This window comes from Carlito syrichta, unplaced genomic scaffold, assembly GCF_000164805.1.
Source record: "Carlito syrichta isolate Samal-C Ts95f unplaced genomic scaffold, Tarsius_syrichta-2.0.1 Scaffold301645, whole genome shotgun sequence".
NCBI lineage: Eukaryota > Metazoa > Chordata > Mammalia > Primates > Tarsiidae > Carlito > Carlito syrichta.
Genome location: NW_007245741.1, coordinates 457,462 through 476,083, shown reverse-complemented (window position 1 = coordinate 476,083; position 18,622 = coordinate 457,462). Strand labels below are relative to the sequence as shown.

The following is an 18,622-nucleotide window of genomic DNA, read 5'->3' as shown; positions in this document are numbered from 1 at the left end:
AACAGAATTTAGAATGATGTAAATTCACGTCAGCTATTGCAAATGAGTTAAGATGCATCAACGAGACCAATGACACTGAGTTAGTTCTCACGGGAATGAATTAGCTCTCGAGAGAATGGGTGTTATGAAGTGGGCCAACCTCCTTTGTACCCTCCTCCCTTTCTGCTTGCAGTCACTTCTCTTCCCACTTCTCCACTATGTCATGATACAGCATAAGGCCCTCACTAGAAGCTGACCAGATACAGCCACCCAATCTTGAACTTCCCAACCTTCAGAACCATGAGCTAAATAAACTTCTTTCCTTTATAAATTACCCAGTCAAAGGGTATGTTACAGTGACGGAAAATGGTCTAAGATACCAACAATTATGATAAAATTAAATTTAAAAGATGGGGGTAGGGAAAGGGAGGACGAGAGAGAGAGAGAGAGAGAGAGAGAGAGAGAGAGAGAGAGGTGTGTGGGTGTGTGTTTGGTGATGACAGAGTATATAAGAACTATGAAGACAGCATTTTGAATCTGAAAATCCAAAAATCAAAATGCTCAAAAATCTTAAACATTGGGAGTGTCAACATGATGCTCAAAATAAATGCTCACCAACACATTTCGAATCTCAGATTTTCAGATTAGGGATGCTGAACCAATAAGTATAATGCAAATGTTTCAAAATCCAAAATGACCAGAAGTATTTCAGATAAAAGAAGTTCAACCTGTATTATCTCATCTAATGTAAGAAGTCAGCAGCTACAGTTACGATCTAAAAGTGAAAAAATAGAAAAGGAAAAGCACGCTATTAAAAGCAAAATAAACAATTAAAGAAACAGAAGTTAGTTGGCTCTGGGGAAGAAACAAGGGACTTAAAAAAATAAAAAGCCAGGTTGACCATTTGACATTTTAATGTTACCTATACCCTGCCCTTTACACATGAGACAAACAATAATCTATTTTTATAACAAAATGAAATTAAAAAATCATAACTTTTAGTAGACTCCATCATCTGCTGAAAATTAATGTATCTAGTTCTATTTGTGCACTGGAATATAAACAGAATCCTCCTTGAGCAGTAACTTTGTAGAAAATGGATTTTACACCTTAAAAAATTTACCCAACTTTCACTCAGAGCCTATTAAAGAAAAAAGTAACATTATTACAGCTACTTGAAAGGCTGAGGCAGAAGGACCACCTAAGCCCAGCACGTCGAAGCTGCAGTGGCCATAAGTGTGCTGCTGCACTCCAGCCAAGGCGAAGAGTGAGACTCCAACTCAAAAAAAAAAAAAAAAGTAGAATTAACAGGAGAGGAAATCATACTGGGGAAGGTATTACTATACATGCCCCACTATTTGAATATAATTTTTTGAAGTTTAAAAAGAAAAGCACCTATGTTGGTATCTGTAGATTATATGGAGACAGGTCAAGTTGTCTCAATTCTTTTAACCATCAGTGATTTGGGGCAGACTATATATTATGGGCTGTGTTAGAAACCAATGTTACAACAAAAAAATAAGACCCAAGTTGCTCCTGAAGAATAGTATTTTATTTGGGGAATAAAAAAAAAAGACTTGAAAGCATATCATCAAGGGGGATTTTCCATTTTGCTCTGTTTTTTTGTTGGTATTGCCTGAATATTTTACATTGAAAATATACATTCATCTATTCCTTGGGTTATGACAAAATTAAAAAGGAATTCTCAAAGAATTATGTATTTTCTAGCAGAAGTGTGTAGAGAAAGGAAAAAAAAAGTCAGCAGTACAGAAACAGTAATTAATACCAGGCGGAAGAAGTAGTCATGGGAAAGCTTCAAAGAATAAATGACATTTAGGTTGGTTCTTGAAAGATAAGGAGAATACAATTTTGCCAAGTATAGTATGCTCAGTTTCAAGGCCAGTGTCAAGAAGACAAATAATTGGGCCCTGAAGCTTATAAGATTTGGTAAGTTACACTGTTATGGATATAAAAATTTAACTTACTTCCACCTCATCATCCTGCTGAGGCAAGATAAGGTACATCAATCTATAGAATGGACTATCTCCTTCCCTACCTGTACCCAGCCTGCCGCCCTTGGCTTGTCAGCAGGCTTTAAATTTGTTCTTGAATTTGATATTTCAAGGTGAATAATACTTCATAGACACAAATTCATGTTAAGAGTGCATTTTGGAAATGGATATGCATTAAATTGAGGATTAAATAACTTGGTACAAAGCATGCTTAAAAACTAGAGTGTTTCAGGTTAAAGAACTGTTAACAAAAGTATCACTGAATTGGTCTTCTAAGAAAACTATCTTAATAATAAGAAAATGCTTTAGAAAATGCTAACTTTAAAGCCTCCTCACTAATTCTGTCATTTTGACACTGGTAAAGCATGTCATTTAGCAATGACTTAGCCCCTCCCCTAATATATCAAATTATGAAAGTGAAAAAGTTCAAAGTAGATAATTCCAGCATACCACTGATCACTGCCCTATAACGAAACCATCCAGTGAATGTAATACAACCTTTAAAAAAAATACCTTACAGGGAAGGGAGGCAGGGCGGCAGTGGTGGCAGGGGGCCACGCATTTCATAGTCAGGTTTAAAATAGTACAACAGTTCTCAAATTTGAGCACACCTCAGTATAATCTGGAAAGTTTATTAAAACATAGATTGCTGTGTTTTTTATTCAGCATATCTGGGGTAGGGGTTTGAGAATTTGCATTTCTAACAAGTTCCTAGGTGACACTGATGTTGCTGAAATATTTTGCAAACCATCAGAATAAGTAATTCCTACTATAAAATGAGACTTAGTGTACTAAGTTTATTATAACTGGTTATAATGTAAATATGAAATAACACTATTGGTAAAATGCCTCTGAACTCACTTGGAATCCATTTTGGTCACCTTCTTAGTGAAAAATTCATCTACACCTTCATCTACTCTCCCCATAAGACCATTCTGTTCACCATCTTGAGAGACTATGTTGGCAGCACAGACCTGCAAGACAAACACATGTAGTGTCAAGTCACATTCATCTTAATTTAGCAAATATTTGTTACTAGATTCAAGACACTGTAATAAGGGCCATAGGAAGGACAAGACTCACTAAAATAGGCACCACATAATCTGCTGGAATACAAAGTCATGTGTACTAGCCTAACAAACAAAGACAGGAAGAAACAAAAGTGAAGAATGCACAGTAATAAACACAATGTCCGGTGGAAGACTCATGCTGATTGGTGTATCATAAGAAACTTGTACCTAATAGGCTATGAAGAGTCAAATATTTCTAAAAGCAGAGAAAAGCACTGGGAGCCGTGTGCTAAGGGGAAAAAGAATAGATGTGTTGGGGGCCAGCCTTGGAGGCCCGCCTGATTGACAAAGTCCAGGTGTGCTGAGGACCCCCCTGGCTGCAAAGCGAGTCCAGGCAGCTGAGGCCCTTCTGTCTTCTGTCTTTGCTGTTGGTACAGCTGAAGAAATTTTGTGCAGTCGTGAAAAAAGAAAATGGCATGTTTATGCGAAGTACTCACAGCTAACCTGGAAATGTCATGGTGCATTTTTCCATTTTCCCACTATGCCGCTTGGCCTTTTCTAACATATGTAAGGGTTAAACTCTGAAGCACATCAAGAATGCTTTCTTTCACTTGGTTATAAGTTACTAGATATTGCTTAAGTAATAAATGATATAAGTGTATTCACTCCTTATTTGATTTAGAATTATGCAGTTTAGTGTTTATACATAAAGTTTTTTAGAAGCACAAGTTTATAGTAAGTTCATTATGAATTCATTATAAGTTCTAACATCTATCTAGGAGTTATGTAGGTGATTTATAACACTGTTTTCACTGACTTAGGATAAAGATTATCGTTAAGGTTTTTACTTAATTCAATAGTTAAAACTCTAAGTTAACGTCTGTAGAGTGGGTTTTCACTAAACTCAAAATATACTAATCAGACACTTTTATGATAGATTAGCTAAAGACAGAAAGCAACCTTGGGGGCCTGGGAAACATTACTAAAAGCTTCTTTTGAGTTCTCTTTAGAAACAAGCACTGCAGGATAAAAGAAAAGTAACAAAGACATCTGGACAAGGGAGGCGATTACAGAGCTCTGAAGGTCATAGAAGCCCCAGATGGGAAAACTCCTGACACATGAAGAAATGTACACTTAGAAACTTTCTTGAGACATTTCAAGGGCTGTAATTTGGGACTCTGGACTAAAAGTATCATTGTTGGCTTTATGAATAAGACTCGATGTCTGAATGTTTATAGGGATCTTGGTTTGTTTGTTGCTAAGACCACTAGATGCTAACTGTTAGAAGATATGTACGTGAAGGAATTTTCTTTGTCTTGCCCCTTTACAAATGATATAAAAGCTCTGTGTTAACTAACATTAAATTGTCATCTGTTCAGGAAGCAGGTGTCTGAATATAATATTTTCATCCTTCGCCTATCTGTCTCTCCTTCAGGAAATCTAACGACCCTTGCGGGGCTGGACCCCCACATAGATGGAAAAATAAAATGCACACTGAGTTCTGAGTGTGGTGATAATTCCAGGACCCTAAGGTATGTAGGTAGAGCTAACTGCAAAGGATAAAGCCTGGAAGACACTTATAATGGCCTCCTTAGTGGCTACTCCAAACCCTCTGCTCTGCCTCCTTTCTTTCTTGCTAGAAAAGCCCAGATTTTAAGTTGTGAATACTGATCCCTATAAGCCAAATACTGTGATTCCACTTTCTTGCCTGTGATTGCTAGGCATGGGTGTGGAATACAATCTTGGTCAGTGAGATACAAAGCAAAATCTACTATGGGGCTCATGGCAGGTTTTTCTGAAAGGAGAGAATGCATTTTTCTGCATGGTTATGTGAGAAAGATGTGATGCCTAAGCTGTGGCAGCCAACTGGAGTTTGCCAAGGGGGTAAGCCTGAGGACAAAAAGATAAGGCACCTGGGTGCTTGTGTTGTGATGCTCAATAAACTAGTTCTGGATCCTGAAACCTTTGGATTTTCTGTCAGCTGAAAAAATATCTCTGTAAGCCACTTTTATTTGGGTATGTTGTAACATCCATTTGAATACTTCCCAACTAATAATGCAAAAACTCAAACAAACAGCCTTGAGCCTTATGCTGAGGAGTATGGAATTTACTTCATGAAGGATAGAGAGCAAACAAAGAAGTGGCATGGCCTAACCTGAATTTTGGGGAGATAATTCTGGGGCAGCATGAAGGGCTACCTGGAGAGGCCAGCGATTTTATGCAAGAAAAGCTGTTCAGGAGCTCAAATCAAAGACTCTTGCAGTAATCTGACCTAATCTGGAGGTGATGAGGAATTAATTAAGGAGAAGTAAGAACAGGGGGGGAAAAAAGAATTGCCCAAGATAAAATCGACGTTTCTAGGTTGTATGAATAGGAGTTTGGTTCTAGGGAATACAGCACAGACATCATAATTGGAGAAGAATATGATGAGTCTCATCTTGTCAAGTGTTTGAGGTGCTGTGAAATATTTAGAGACAGGTGTCCAACAGGCAGTGGAAAATTCAGGTCTCATGAGAAAAGCTGCTATAGTAAAACTATTTACCAAGTTAGTGTTTCTCTTTGAATGAACAACTCACAGTTCGTTTACTCAGATGCTTGATTTGTGTCTGTAGTGGTGTGTTACTATTTTACATAGATACCTTGTGGACCATCAAGAAAAAGTCCATGCTGTTGGGTAAAAGGACAAATTCTCATGTGGTAGAGATACCTGGTCTAGATGTCTTGCCATAAAGCAGGAGAAAATTATCTTCTGTAATCTTGAGATGGAAGTTGTTCCTAGGGGAACCTTGGCTTATATCTATACGGGAATTGTTTAAAGAAAAGACCATTGGCATCAAACAATCATCTAGTTCACTCCTTAGGAAAACTACATTATAAAAAGTGCTTAAGTTCATGTTTGTGAAATGCCAAAAAGTGAGCCAACAATAGATAATATACAGCAAGCCCTATGAAATGTGAATAAAAGTAAGTATACCTCTTATCTGAATGGTGCTTATATTGGAGCAAGGTTTCCCCATGTATTCAATAGAGCAGAGAATCAGAAAATCTGTATTTCGGTTATGAGAAGGGAAAAAAAGCTCACTGGATAACTTTTATTTTGATTACAAAAGATAAAATTGTACAGAGCTTGCTTATACTATATTATCATTTGTTCTTTTGGAAATGAACAGAAAACAGAATCTCTATTAGCAATAATAGCCCCCTAAATGAATACAGTCCTTAAAAATTTAAATGTGTTTCACACATTTTTATTTCACCATCACATCCTTTGAACTGAAAAGGATAGTTTTATCCTACTTTTTGGTTAGTCATGGATCGAACAATGGCTCAGAGAGTGAGGGCACCCACACAGGTCACCCGACTGACAGATGAAGAAGTATGTGATCGCAGACATACGGTTTCAACATGGGACTTCCTTCCACCATCCCCTTAAATGACTTCCCTATACATTTTGAGAAAAAAATTAAATTTTACTTGTATAAGTTATTCCCTCAGGAAAATTTATTTTTGCTTGTTTTGAAACAAAATTCACACCTGGCACAAAAGGTTCTCTGGAGATGAGGGAAACATCAATGGATTTCAGAGAAGGAGGCATAGAGCTGAACAAAGCAGTCAGCTTTCCTGCAGGACAAGTCAGTTTTTACAGCTAGACTGACTGACCCTTAAAGATTCCCAGTCCAACCCTGTCATTTTAGAGATAAAGAGATTGAGCGAGTAGACAGGTTAAGAGAAGTCCAGTATCCCTGGGAGACTTCAGTGAGACACAGTTTAAAATGCACCTGCTAAAATAGAAAGCAGGAGGTGGTGTCCACCTGTAAGAAGAGCAGTAGAAAATCTAAAAACTGAAATGAACTGTAGTTGGCAACAGAGTTCAAGGTCAAATGCACACGCTGTTTTAGCTCCTTTTCTAGCAAAACAAAAAGGAAAAAACATATAGATATCAGAAATTCTCAAAATTCCATTTGCCTTTGGTCTTTTCTGTCACAAAAAATAAATTTCAGACTGAAAAGACTAGCACAGTTGTTTAGAAGGGAGAGAGCAGAAACTTTAGACATAAATTAACATCTGCAACCTCTGCCTCTGCACTCAGAGAAAGGCATTCACAAATAAAATCAGGAACTGCAGTTGTTGATATTTGATAAAGGTAGATTTTGCACCTCTGGTGTATAAGTAAGTGCTAAAAAGATAATCTGTGAATGCTTAGAAAATAAGTTAGTGATTTTGAAGACTAAAGACAATTAATTCAGACCACCCTCTGTTTTCCCTCTGCCAGGATTATTAAAGTGAATACACCAGGGAAACACAGTAGGCGGTACACCTGGATTCTGACAAGACAGCTGCCAAATCACTCACAATGTCTTCATAGGCTGGACGGACAAAGACGGGCAGGAAGGAAGGACAATTAAGTATATTAGTAACTCTTTGAGCAAATATGCTCAAAGAGTGCTAATTAATGAACTGAATAATCAGGGATTCTTATGTGCATATATTCAACAAACATGGAAAATTAATGAGCTAAACAAGCACGTCAAGAAACAAGGAACCCAAAGGAAATAAATTGAAGAAAATATAATAAAGGAAAAATTAATGAACTTGAGATGACTGATAAAACTAAGAGTTGGTTCTTAGAAAAAGTCTATTAAAAGAGACAACCACAAAACATATTAAGAAAAAAGGCAATAGAATGTATTAAAATTTTAAAAAAAGGTATAACTGTTGACACAGGAGAAACTAAAAACTTTTAAAATAATTCTATAAAGAACTAAATGACCAGATGAATTAAATGGGCAATATCCTAGAAAAGTATAAATTATCAAAACGGTCTAAAAACAAATGAAATAAACTGAATAGATCTATGACAAAAGAAATCCAATTCCTAGTAAAACATCTACATATCAGCATCACATGTACATAGCACACAGACAATGCTTCAGGCCCAGATGGCTTCCCAGGAGAGGAACAATCTTTATTAAATGCAAACTGTTTCAGAGAATAAGAAAGGAGAAAGAGCTTCCTAACCAATTTTATGAGGATAGTAAAACTTTGAAATCCAAACTACAAGGATGGTCTAGATAAGAAAAAGAAAGAAAAATGATAAGTCTCTCTCATTTATGCACATAGATGTAAAACTTCTAACAAAATAGTAACAAAGTCTAGCAGTATATTAAAACAAAGCAAAAATACCATAATCAAGAGTGTCATTACACTAAAAAAAAAGCTGTTGATGTGATTCACCAAAATAACAGATTAAAAGAGACTGAAAAATAATCTAATTTAACATTCATCCAAAAAAAATTTAGCAAAATAGAAGAAAACTTTCTCAAGTGAATAAACAGCAGAAACTGCTTTGTGTCTATCCTCTTGCTTATTCAATAACAAAACCCTGACTTATCGGAAGTATCAATGTAACCAAATGGCCACTTATCTTCCTAGATTCTCTTGTAGCTGGGGGTGAAAATGTGGTTCATTTCTGCCAGTGAAATGTAACTGGAAGTATACTAGGACTTCTGGGTAAAATCAGATTCCCTGATACATGTACCCCATTTTCTCTGAAATATGCTTATAAAAACACATTCTAGGCCTTGCCTGAGAATAAGACCAATACCAGTCACCTGGATGACACAGCCATTAAAATGGTGAATACAACCTGTGGTTGAATAAACAGAAGTATAGAATTTAAAAGTACTTTATTTTGTCTTGAGTGCCACATTGCAAATTATTCAGAACAGAGTAATAACACTTGTAAACGGATCCAGACATTTTGAAATGAAGAACACGGAAAGAGCTAAGGAAATTAGATTTGACCACAAAAATTGTTAAGTCTACTAGGTAGAAGAGACTTAAATAATAGTGCCACTCCAGAAGACAGGAATAAGATGGCTAAGTTAAAACTATAAAGTAAGATTTTTAGCAACACACACAAACAAATTTGCTAATAATTAGAGCTTTTAAAAAATGGTAGCTACAGAGAAAGATGTCATTGTAGATGAATGGACCAACTGATGGCTGAGTAAGGATTTTTAAACACTTGATGAGGGACTCAACAAGATGATTTTAAAATCTATTCCAGCCTTATGATCCCATGATTCAAAGCACATAGGAGAAAATCTATTAACCAGGATTTAGTTAGAGTTGGGTTGTTTCATCACTAAGCCAAGTAGTGTGAGGCAAAGCCAATTATATACAGCAAACAGACTGACACTGACATATCCAAAGTGAAGCTATTAATGGCATAATATTGATTATCAGAGGAAAATTGTGGGCAGATCAGTTATCTGCCCTAGGCTTCGTATTCCCTAGAATAGTGAGTAGATCATCTTTAAAATTACTTCCACTGAGAGATTATTCTAGTTAGTAGCAGAGTCAGGACTATATTCCAGTCCAGTGTTCTTTCCACTCCTCTATGTAGATTTTTCAATGATTTTTTTTTTCCTCAAGGGAATACTTTTCACCTACCCTTATGATAGGCAAAAGTAGAAAGAAGCAATAGCTAACAGGCAGTGAGTAGGTAGAAAGCACTCCTCCATCCGTTAGGTGTGGTTAGAATGTGTTTCTCAGGTTCATCTGCAGTTAGGTGGCACATGGCCAAGTCCTGAATAGTGGTATTTGGGTGAAAATGATGCTCACCTTATCACTTTCAGACCTGACACATAAAAGCTCATGGGTGTGAGACAGATCTATTGAGACCCATGGCCACAATCCATTATTTTGAAACTCACCTTTGTGTTACAGAGTCCTTAAGAGAGAACATCCTAGGATATGTCATCCTCCAGCTAAAGGGATATGACTCCAAGGACCAAAGAGGAGGGTGGAGCCACAGGCAAAGGCAGCTTGGGTTCTTGAAGGATTATTATAGGGTCTCCTGACCAGAAATACCCACAATGTGCTATGAAGTAAGCAAGAAATAATGTCTAAAATATCAGAGATTTAACATAGTAAAGTTTATCTCATATAATGGCTGGTGTTATCCTACTTAAGAAAGTCGTTCCTCATTATCCAAGGGGTATTTGTTCCAGGATTCCCATGGATACTGAAATCCAATGGATGTTCAAGTCTCTGATATAAAATGGCATAGTATTTGCATATAATCTATAAACATCCTCTTATAATCTTTAGATTACTCATAATACATAAAGAAATGTAAATGCTATATAGTTGCTATACTGTATTTTTGTATTTGTATTTTTATTCTTGTTTTTATTTTTTATAAATAAAATCTGAACATGCTTTGCTAAGTTCCCCCAGTTTATTGCCATTAGATCATACCTACCTTTGTCCAATCATACTTCTGTACAACAATCTACTTCTTCATCAAACTTAGCATAACAATTCACAGGTTTTCCTGTTTCTTTGCGTCTTCATTTCAGAAGACTACCATCAAACTTACAAATATAAATGTGACTATACTTTTCTCTTGTTAATCTGCTTTTTGCCATAGGTGCTTCTGCCATGAACCTAGAGATGGGTGAGAAAAGAAATCTTTGCTCCCTTGCAGTCTCTAGCATGTGCCTCCAGTAAGGACTCTGTTACAATTACCTTCTCTTCTTTCTTGTTTTTGAAATGAATAAAGAAAAACATACACAAAATTCTCTCTCTCTTTCCATGAGTCATCACCTTAATCAAGGGGAAATTTAAACCATCATTTCAATCATTACTAGTTACACTAGTAATGATTCTCCACATGGAAAGAATCAAAGAGAAATAATTTATTCAGTAACAATATAAAACCTAGAGTGTGGGTTATTGTATGGGAAGCTGCCTTTTTCACTATCTCCAAAGGCTTTTCTCTTATGAAAAATAAAGTGTATTTTTTAAGAGTATATAATAATGTACTTAAAAAATAAAATCAAGTACATTAGAAAACAATGAAGTAGAAGAGTGTGTGTGTGTGTGTGTGTGTGTGTGTGTGTGTGTGTGTGTGTAATTTGGTCTGTTTTTGAAACTGTGTCAAGCTATTCAGATGACAGAAATAAACAGAACAGAACTAAAGCCTGATGTAAAGTGAGGACACTATTGACCATGCAGATAAGTTGTTGTGACCCTCATCTATCTTTATCTCCAGCCACCCACCTATTTATCCAATAAGTATTATTGGTCACCCACTATATTGCAACCTATAATGACACTGCACATAATAAATCACAGGCTCTGCCTACATGGAACTCACAGACAAGGAAGAAAGAGCTGAGAAAACATTGCGTAATAAGAGCTGTGACAGAGCAGGCAGGCACTGGAGGAGCCAGAGTCTCCATAGAGGGGTACTCAGGTCAGGCTGTACACTGTGTACAACTAGTCTGTGAGAACAACCTTCCCTAGAGTTGTGCAACCATAGCTCTGTGGGGGAATAGAGACAGAGACAGGAAGGGCTTCCTGGAAGTAGTCTTACCTGAGTGGAGATCTGAAAACCTGGAAAGTCATTATCTGCCCAGGATGTGAGAGGAAGCAATGAGAAAAGTGTTGTAGCATTAAAGGACTGGAGTCCAAGATGGGAGGTAGGAATGGCAAGGAGGAAGTTAGAAAGCTGGTGGTCAGGATCATATCCAGTTTTCTAACATGTCAAGTGGTGATGTTCCATGAAGAACAGGGGATATAAGAAGAAGGGCAGGTTTGTATGGAAAATCAGAATCTTAGTTTTGAATTTATTGAGCCCAAGGTGCCCCAGGACACTTAAGTTCGATTGGCAAGTGAATATCCAGAAATTTAGAGTTCAGTATAGCAGCCACAGTCAAAAACAGAGACTAAAACAATGGGTTTAGATAACATCACCCAGACAACAAAAACACTTAAAGGCCCAACAGTGGAAACAGAAAAGGCATCCTGGAGAAGTAGGGAGAAAAAGAAGAATGTGAAATTCAAGAGACCAGTGAGAAATTGCCTTTCAGGAAGGTTGGAGCCTTCTATGTTAAATAATTGCTGAGACATCAAGTAAGATGACAAACAGCTGGAAATAGTCCAAGGATTAGGTCATAAGTGACCTTGAGCAGGTGGATTTGGGGGTAAGTAGGTATAGAAGGAGGATTTTGGTGGGTTTCAGGGTGATGGGAAGGTGAGGAAGAAAGAAACTAGATATAGGCAAACTTTTTCAGTGGCTATAAAGGACAGAAAAGACATAATAGAGACACTGGGTACATCATGTTAAAAGATATAACAATTCAATCTTCTATTGGAGCAGAAAAGCAGATTTCTGAGAGTCACACACCGGGGCTCCCACATACGCTTCTTCTCCAGCACATCAATGTGTTGGTTATTGACCAGAGGGACCAGACCAGAAGGTCAGAGCACAGAGGAGGTTAACGCATATGTGTGAACGCCAGGATCAAACAATTTTTAGTTACAAAAAAATTCTTTTGGTACTTATTTTATATATTTTTCCTCAGACACTGTAAAATACTACAAAGGTAGCCTATATATCTCACCCACATGTCTGATATTTTTCTAGGGACTTCCAGGGGCAGCTCTAAGAACTGTAAACTTTACATCATTGCCTTCCCCAAAATTATTGAGCACCAAGTTGAAATGCTTTGTCACATGTAAAGAGGATCTAGTCTCCTTAACCATAGCTTTCATTTGTACAATGCAGTTTAGCAAGATTTCAACTCTCCCGCAGAGAGGGAAAGGGTGAAGGAGAGAAAGGGCTTCTGCATCCCACCTACCGCTGCTTGAGTGGGTTGCTGCTTCTTATTCCGTTTTGGCCTTAACTTGGTGAAGTGTTCCAGTTTCCTCCCCTCTTCAGAGGGTAACTCAGAGATAAATCCTGAGCTCCGCTTCTCTTGTCTGAGGGATGGGAAAGGCGGATCTTCGATGTGAATCGGTACCTCTTCCAGTGCTTTATCTAGATCAAACTCCATTTCTAAAATTAAAGAAAAAAGCATAAGGCCAAAGCTGAATGCAATAGAGATAGATAAAACAGTACTTAAAGTAATTTTACATCTCTCATGGAATAGCAAATGCCAATTCACCAATTACAGTAAGTCCCCTACATATGAACTTTCAAGTTGCAAGCTTTCAAAGATACAAACATGTGTTAGCATGTCCAATCTCCTACTGCTGATGATCCATCAGCTCTACCATCTCTTACCTCCTCTCCCTCCTCTAGTCAGTAACCCTTCTTGCCTGTTCACTCAATGCCAGTCTCTGCATGCCAGTTGTTGTACTGTACTGTCTTACTGTACTTTTCAGGGTACTATACTGTAAGATTATAAATGTTTTATTTTTTATTTGTTTTTTATGTATTATTTGTGGGAAAGGTATTATAAGACCTATTTTAGTATAGTACTATAAAGCTGTTTGTGTTGGTTGGGTATCTAGTTCAACTTTGTTGGACTTGTGAACAAATTGGACTTACAAACGTGCTCTCAGAACAGAACTCATTTGTACGTAGGGGACTTACTGTACTTAACTCTCTTTCTCAATATTTACCCATATAGAGCAGCATCCCTAAGGAATGTCTCTAAAATGTTCTGAGGTCCTTGATGAGGGTGTTTCATAGCTATAAGGAAATGACTGACAGTAGCAAAATACTTACCAAAGGCCCTAGAAACAGGCCGTAGCATTCGGCTGTGGATACTCTTCCTTTTGGATTTAGGAGTCATCTAGCAATAAAATAAAGAAAACACTTAGGTAATCACAGAAAACTTGCCTTTCAAACTTAGAAACATTGCAGATCAATTGTTTCAATTCAGTATTTGTTTTACTTCTTTAGAGAATGGCTGATAGCCTGACTGAGAAGACAGAATATTTCTAAATGTTTAGAATTTCTTAAATGATGCAGCTAAACTCTTTCTTTTTACCAATCCCTAACAAGTTAAATTCTACTTATATAGCTGAAAACAACAACAAAAGATATAGAGATTAACTCCAAGCTATATGTGAGGATGCTAACATAGATATAAAAATAAAATTCAAAGACTATAAAAAGTAGTCACAAAAAATTGAAAACACAACTATTCACTGATCATTGTCACAGCAACATCAATGTAAGTAATGCTTAATTATTTCTATGTCCGTTTAATGATTTAAGTAGCTTAATTTGTTTGTTTCACATTTTGCCATGTAAATTTTGATCTTGACATCATGGACAAAGAACACGAAAAGGTGCCAAGACTCAAAAACCTGTATCTGCTGGCACTTCTTAAGATGGCTTTGAATCTGCTAATCCTCTAAAAAATGGAACCTGAAATCAAACCAAGGCCAAATCTTAAGAGTATTTTCCTAGCAATTGTGCCAACCGTTGATGATGCAAAGCCAATCCTCAGAAAAGTATTGTCCTCTCCCTCAATACAATCACACAAGTGTCAAAGCTAGAAGGAACCTTTGTCATCACCTACACACATAAACCCAAAGGACAAAACCAAATCAGGGAGATAACAACTAACATTCAAGCGGTCATGCCACAGGTAGAACCCAGGAATGAGTGTCAGCCTAACATACTTCCTGCCATACCACTCATGATCAATAACCAGATGGATGGATTTTAGGGATGTTTTAACTGGCTTGGTACTGGAAACTGATATATGTGCAAACTAAGAGATAACAGAACTGAAATGTATACTTTTACTTCTTTTAATAGGTTGTCATCTAAGGCTTTCTCAAAAAAAATCCACATGGTTAAAAACATTCTTTGGCTCAAAGAATAAATTGGTTTATACCGAACTTTAAAGAAAACAATTTTATAATTTTGACAACTATGCCAGTTTTAATAATAATATTCTTTTGCTTTCATTTATTGTTGAGAGAAAAGGGACAAACAAATGAGCAACTGTATTTAAATCCAGCCTGGTTTTCGTGAAATAGACAATGAAACTTGCTTATTTGGCTATTTTGAAGTTTTATTAAAGACAGATAATCTGAGGAGTATCTACTATTTATAAATTAACAGGTTTTGCAGAGCCAATAAAAACAAAATTAACCCAATGCAACTGGGAAAAAATCCAGTTTGAAGGCAGTTCTCCCCAAAACTGGCCTTGCAGTTGGCTGAAGAAGTTAGTGGCCTGACTGGTCTACTCATAAGCAAAATCTCTAAAAATAATGAACTCTCAGGAGATGCTATGTTTAGTCACAAAAAGTTCTTCAGTATTCTATCCACCTTGTGCACAACTATGGTAGATAAAAGAATAAAGAAATAGCTTGGAATCTAATTTTCAACCAGTTTCATCTAGATAATCACAAATAAATAGAAAAAGAAGTTTAAAAATAGATAAACTGAAGACGTCTCCCCCGTCCTCTCTTAATTCAATTTTATAGTAAGGGTATTTGTTGAGCAAAAATATTCCAGCTCAATTTTTTTCTATCATTAAAGCATTTACCATAGATAACAAATACATGTAAAATAAATGAAAATTATGACATTTCAAACATACTACAATAGTTTAAAAATACATGAAAAGGAATATATTGCTTTATATATTAAAGAATGATATAATATGTAATACATATAGAAAGAAACCCATTTACAAACTGATATCCATCGGGTCATTCAGCTCACTAAAAAACAAAAAATCATCAGGATTTTTTTGATGGTTACATCAGTCAAATGGGAACTAGTTTTCTCCTCTCAGTCTCATTTTCTAATGCCTCAAAGTCCAGTATACAGAGTTTGAATAATAGAAAAATGCATTCTAAAATGCCATTGCTTTCCTTCATTTTGTGTGCTTTTCCAAAATGCAAATCACTTCTAATAACATTTCTCATAATACACTTTCACTATATTTATCATATCTGTTAGTTGTAAAGTTTTGCCACAGGGCCAAAGACCTATTGCTAAAATAGAGTGAACTGCAATCAGGCTGGTTTATACCACTGGTATTGAGAATGCAATATTCCTTCTCTTTCCCTCATGGGATTTAAGAATAACAACAGAGAGAAAAAATTGAATCTTATTTCTCTCATATTTTTATGACTCTGGAAGTTTTTCTTCCTTAGTTTTACAGAAAATGTCGACTTCCTCAATCTTATTGGCTTATTCCTACAAGCCCATCACATAAAGCAAGAGATGTAAAAATGACCCATGATTATCCACCAAAGTGTATATTTTAGAGAAAATAATAAATGTTTCTCTACAAATCTGGTTTATTTGCTATTCTCCTTCCTCCTCCTCAAAACTGTTGGATTGATGAATTACATCCCAGGGAGAAAAAAAATCTGACTTTATCATCTTCTTTAGAAACGTTAGTTCTCTTGGTTTTTGCATCAAAATGAAAGGATCAATTTTCTCCAAATGTTTCTTAGTCTTGTTGACCTTTCCTCGACATTTGTCAATGCCTAATTATTTTCTGAGTCAGGGAAATCACAAACTGACCACCAGATGAAGGCAGTCAGCAATAGAAACAAGAGGTACACACACTCTAAATAAATCTTTCATAAATCAATTCATGGTTAACACTGTCAACTCTAGGTTTAGACAAAATTAACTTATCTAAAATGCATTCTATGAGTAATGAGAGGGAATTTTCAACATTCACATCCTGAAGAAATATGAGGAAAAATGTGTTAAGCCCTTATTTTAAATGTAATTTCAGAAGGAAAAATCCTAAACAAAGACTTCTTTCTTGTCCTAACATCACAAACCATCAATAAATCCCCACTGTGGCAGACAATGTAAACAAAAATGTAATGGCTTTGTTTTCTAAGAATCCAAAAGCAGTGTAGTGTCTACACTACTCTGATATTGTATTCCTTCAATACAATTTTTAGAATAGATTTAAACCATTCTGCATGTAACTCAGTAGAGATATATCCACTTTTACCACTAAAGACTAATGTTGGAACCTCACAAACAATACAACATTTTTTTCTGTCAAACCCACTTGTAACATGTAATTCCTAGACATATTATTTTTGTTAAAAGAAAGGTAAATTGTTTATCTCACCACAGAAAACACCATAAGGCAGTTTGGTTTTGCCAAGTTAGCATAAGAAATAACAAATAACACTCTCACTCCAAGCTTAAAAATCCATAATTACTCCACTAAGTCCCACACCACCAAGGCTTTAGAAGAAGGAAAAAAAGAGAAATACCAGTTGAGAAGCTGATTAGAAAAATTCTAATACAAGAAGCAAATCATGATGCTGATTTTCTACAACCCTAGGCCCAAAACAAGTAATACGACAAGAATCAGGAAAAAACCTTGCAAGTTTAAGTAATCATGTCTTTATTATTATGATTATTATTGTGATTATTATTATGTTAGTATTATTACATGAATGGAATATACACTTTTTTCTTCATGAATGTTTGTATCCTCTTCATCAATACTCTGCTTGCTTTCAGGCACATGGCTGGGATATTTTAAATTCATCGCCTGTTTTGCTATCTGAACCATCTTGTAAAATCCAATCTTGCCTCTAAATTGTTGCCTGTTTCATTCAGGATCTGCAGATGGACGACGACACTATAGTCTCCTGGGAGATCAGCCAGGCAGCACAGAAGCAAATGGAGCACAAGAATATAAACTAGTACAGCCAGAAACTGCAGAGCCACCAAAAATACTTACACTTGTACAGCAGAGAGTCTCCATGCAGCAAAAAGAAAGGAAAAAAAATATGAATGGAAGAGAGATAAAGCAACAGTATTACTAGAAAAAGGAAGGGAGAGGGATACCATTCACAAAGAAACAGAAAAGCTAAAATACACAAACAGCCTTCATAGCAAAAGAAAAAGGCAAGAATGAGGACAAAATATTTAGTGGCTTAAGGCATCTAACCTAGCTTTTTATAAGCAGAAGCATAATAATGGCTTGAAATATTGCAGAAATTCTTACCTATAGATATTATCTCTTTTGCTAGGTTTGTGTAAAAGTGCCATTCACCAGCCCCACAAAGCAACACCCCATTTGGGGATGGTAACACGATCAGCTCCAGAGGCACATAGTGAACAGAACACTGGATGAATATTAGCAGACCGCGTGCAAATCTTGGCTCTTGGGCCACAAGGCTAGTCCCAGCATTAAAGTGGAGATGGTGTATCTATGGGCATGTACAGGCAACCCTTCTGGGGACCACTAATATCATTCCATGCTCTCCACTGCATCATAGGAGCAGCAGCTTTGAATTCTTTTTCCTCTCCAGTCATTAACACTTTTCAGGAAAGAATCCAAAGCCAGAATCTAGCACAGTTGCCTACCCATGGTGCAATTAAATATTGACAATACCTTGTACCTTAGTGGAAATTTAGGTCATCTTACACTTCACATTAAATCTCTACTAAAATTATGTTTAAGATTCCATCAATCACCATTAACAGTTGTTAGTCATCTTATTATTCTGAAAATTTATCTAAAAAATTTTAAAAACAAAAAGGCAAGTTCCGTGTAGCATGTCAGTCTTTGTGAAAGTAGGGTGTGGGGTGTTGGGGAATCCTTTCCAAATCTGTTAGGGAATCCTTTCCAAAGAGGTGAAAACACACCTCTTGAGGAATACCACCTACTCCATCCACCTGAGGCGGACTTTTTTCCAAGTTCTTTATTTTTTGTGCCAGTTGTTCTCAATATAAAATGGGATGAAAATACAGGGTTCTTTTAATTTTAAGTGTAGCCAGGCATGGTGGCTCAAGCCTGTAATCCCAGCACTTTGGGAGGCAGAAGCGAGAGGATTGCCTGAGTCCAGGGGTTCGAGACCAGCCTG

General features: G+C 36.5%; 1 protein-coding gene across 3 annotated transcripts in view; it reads right to left on the bottom strand.

Moving 5' to 3' along the window:
* Positions 1-18,622, bottom strand: part of CARMIL1 (capping protein regulator and myosin 1 linker 1) — a 361,962-nt gene that overhangs the window by 21,435 nt on the left and 321,905 nt on the right. For all 3 annotated transcript variants that reach the window (XM_008055062.2, XM_021710921.1, XM_021710920.1), the window contains 3 exons: positions 13,527-13,593; positions 12,655-12,851; positions 2,853-2,965 (listed from right to left, as the gene is read on the bottom strand). In XM_008055062.2, the coding sequence (XP_008053253.2) occupies positions 2,853-2,965; positions 12,655-12,851; positions 13,527-13,593 (377 nt within the window). The remainder of the gene's footprint in view (positions 1-2,852; positions 2,966-12,654; positions 12,852-13,526; positions 13,594-18,622) is intronic.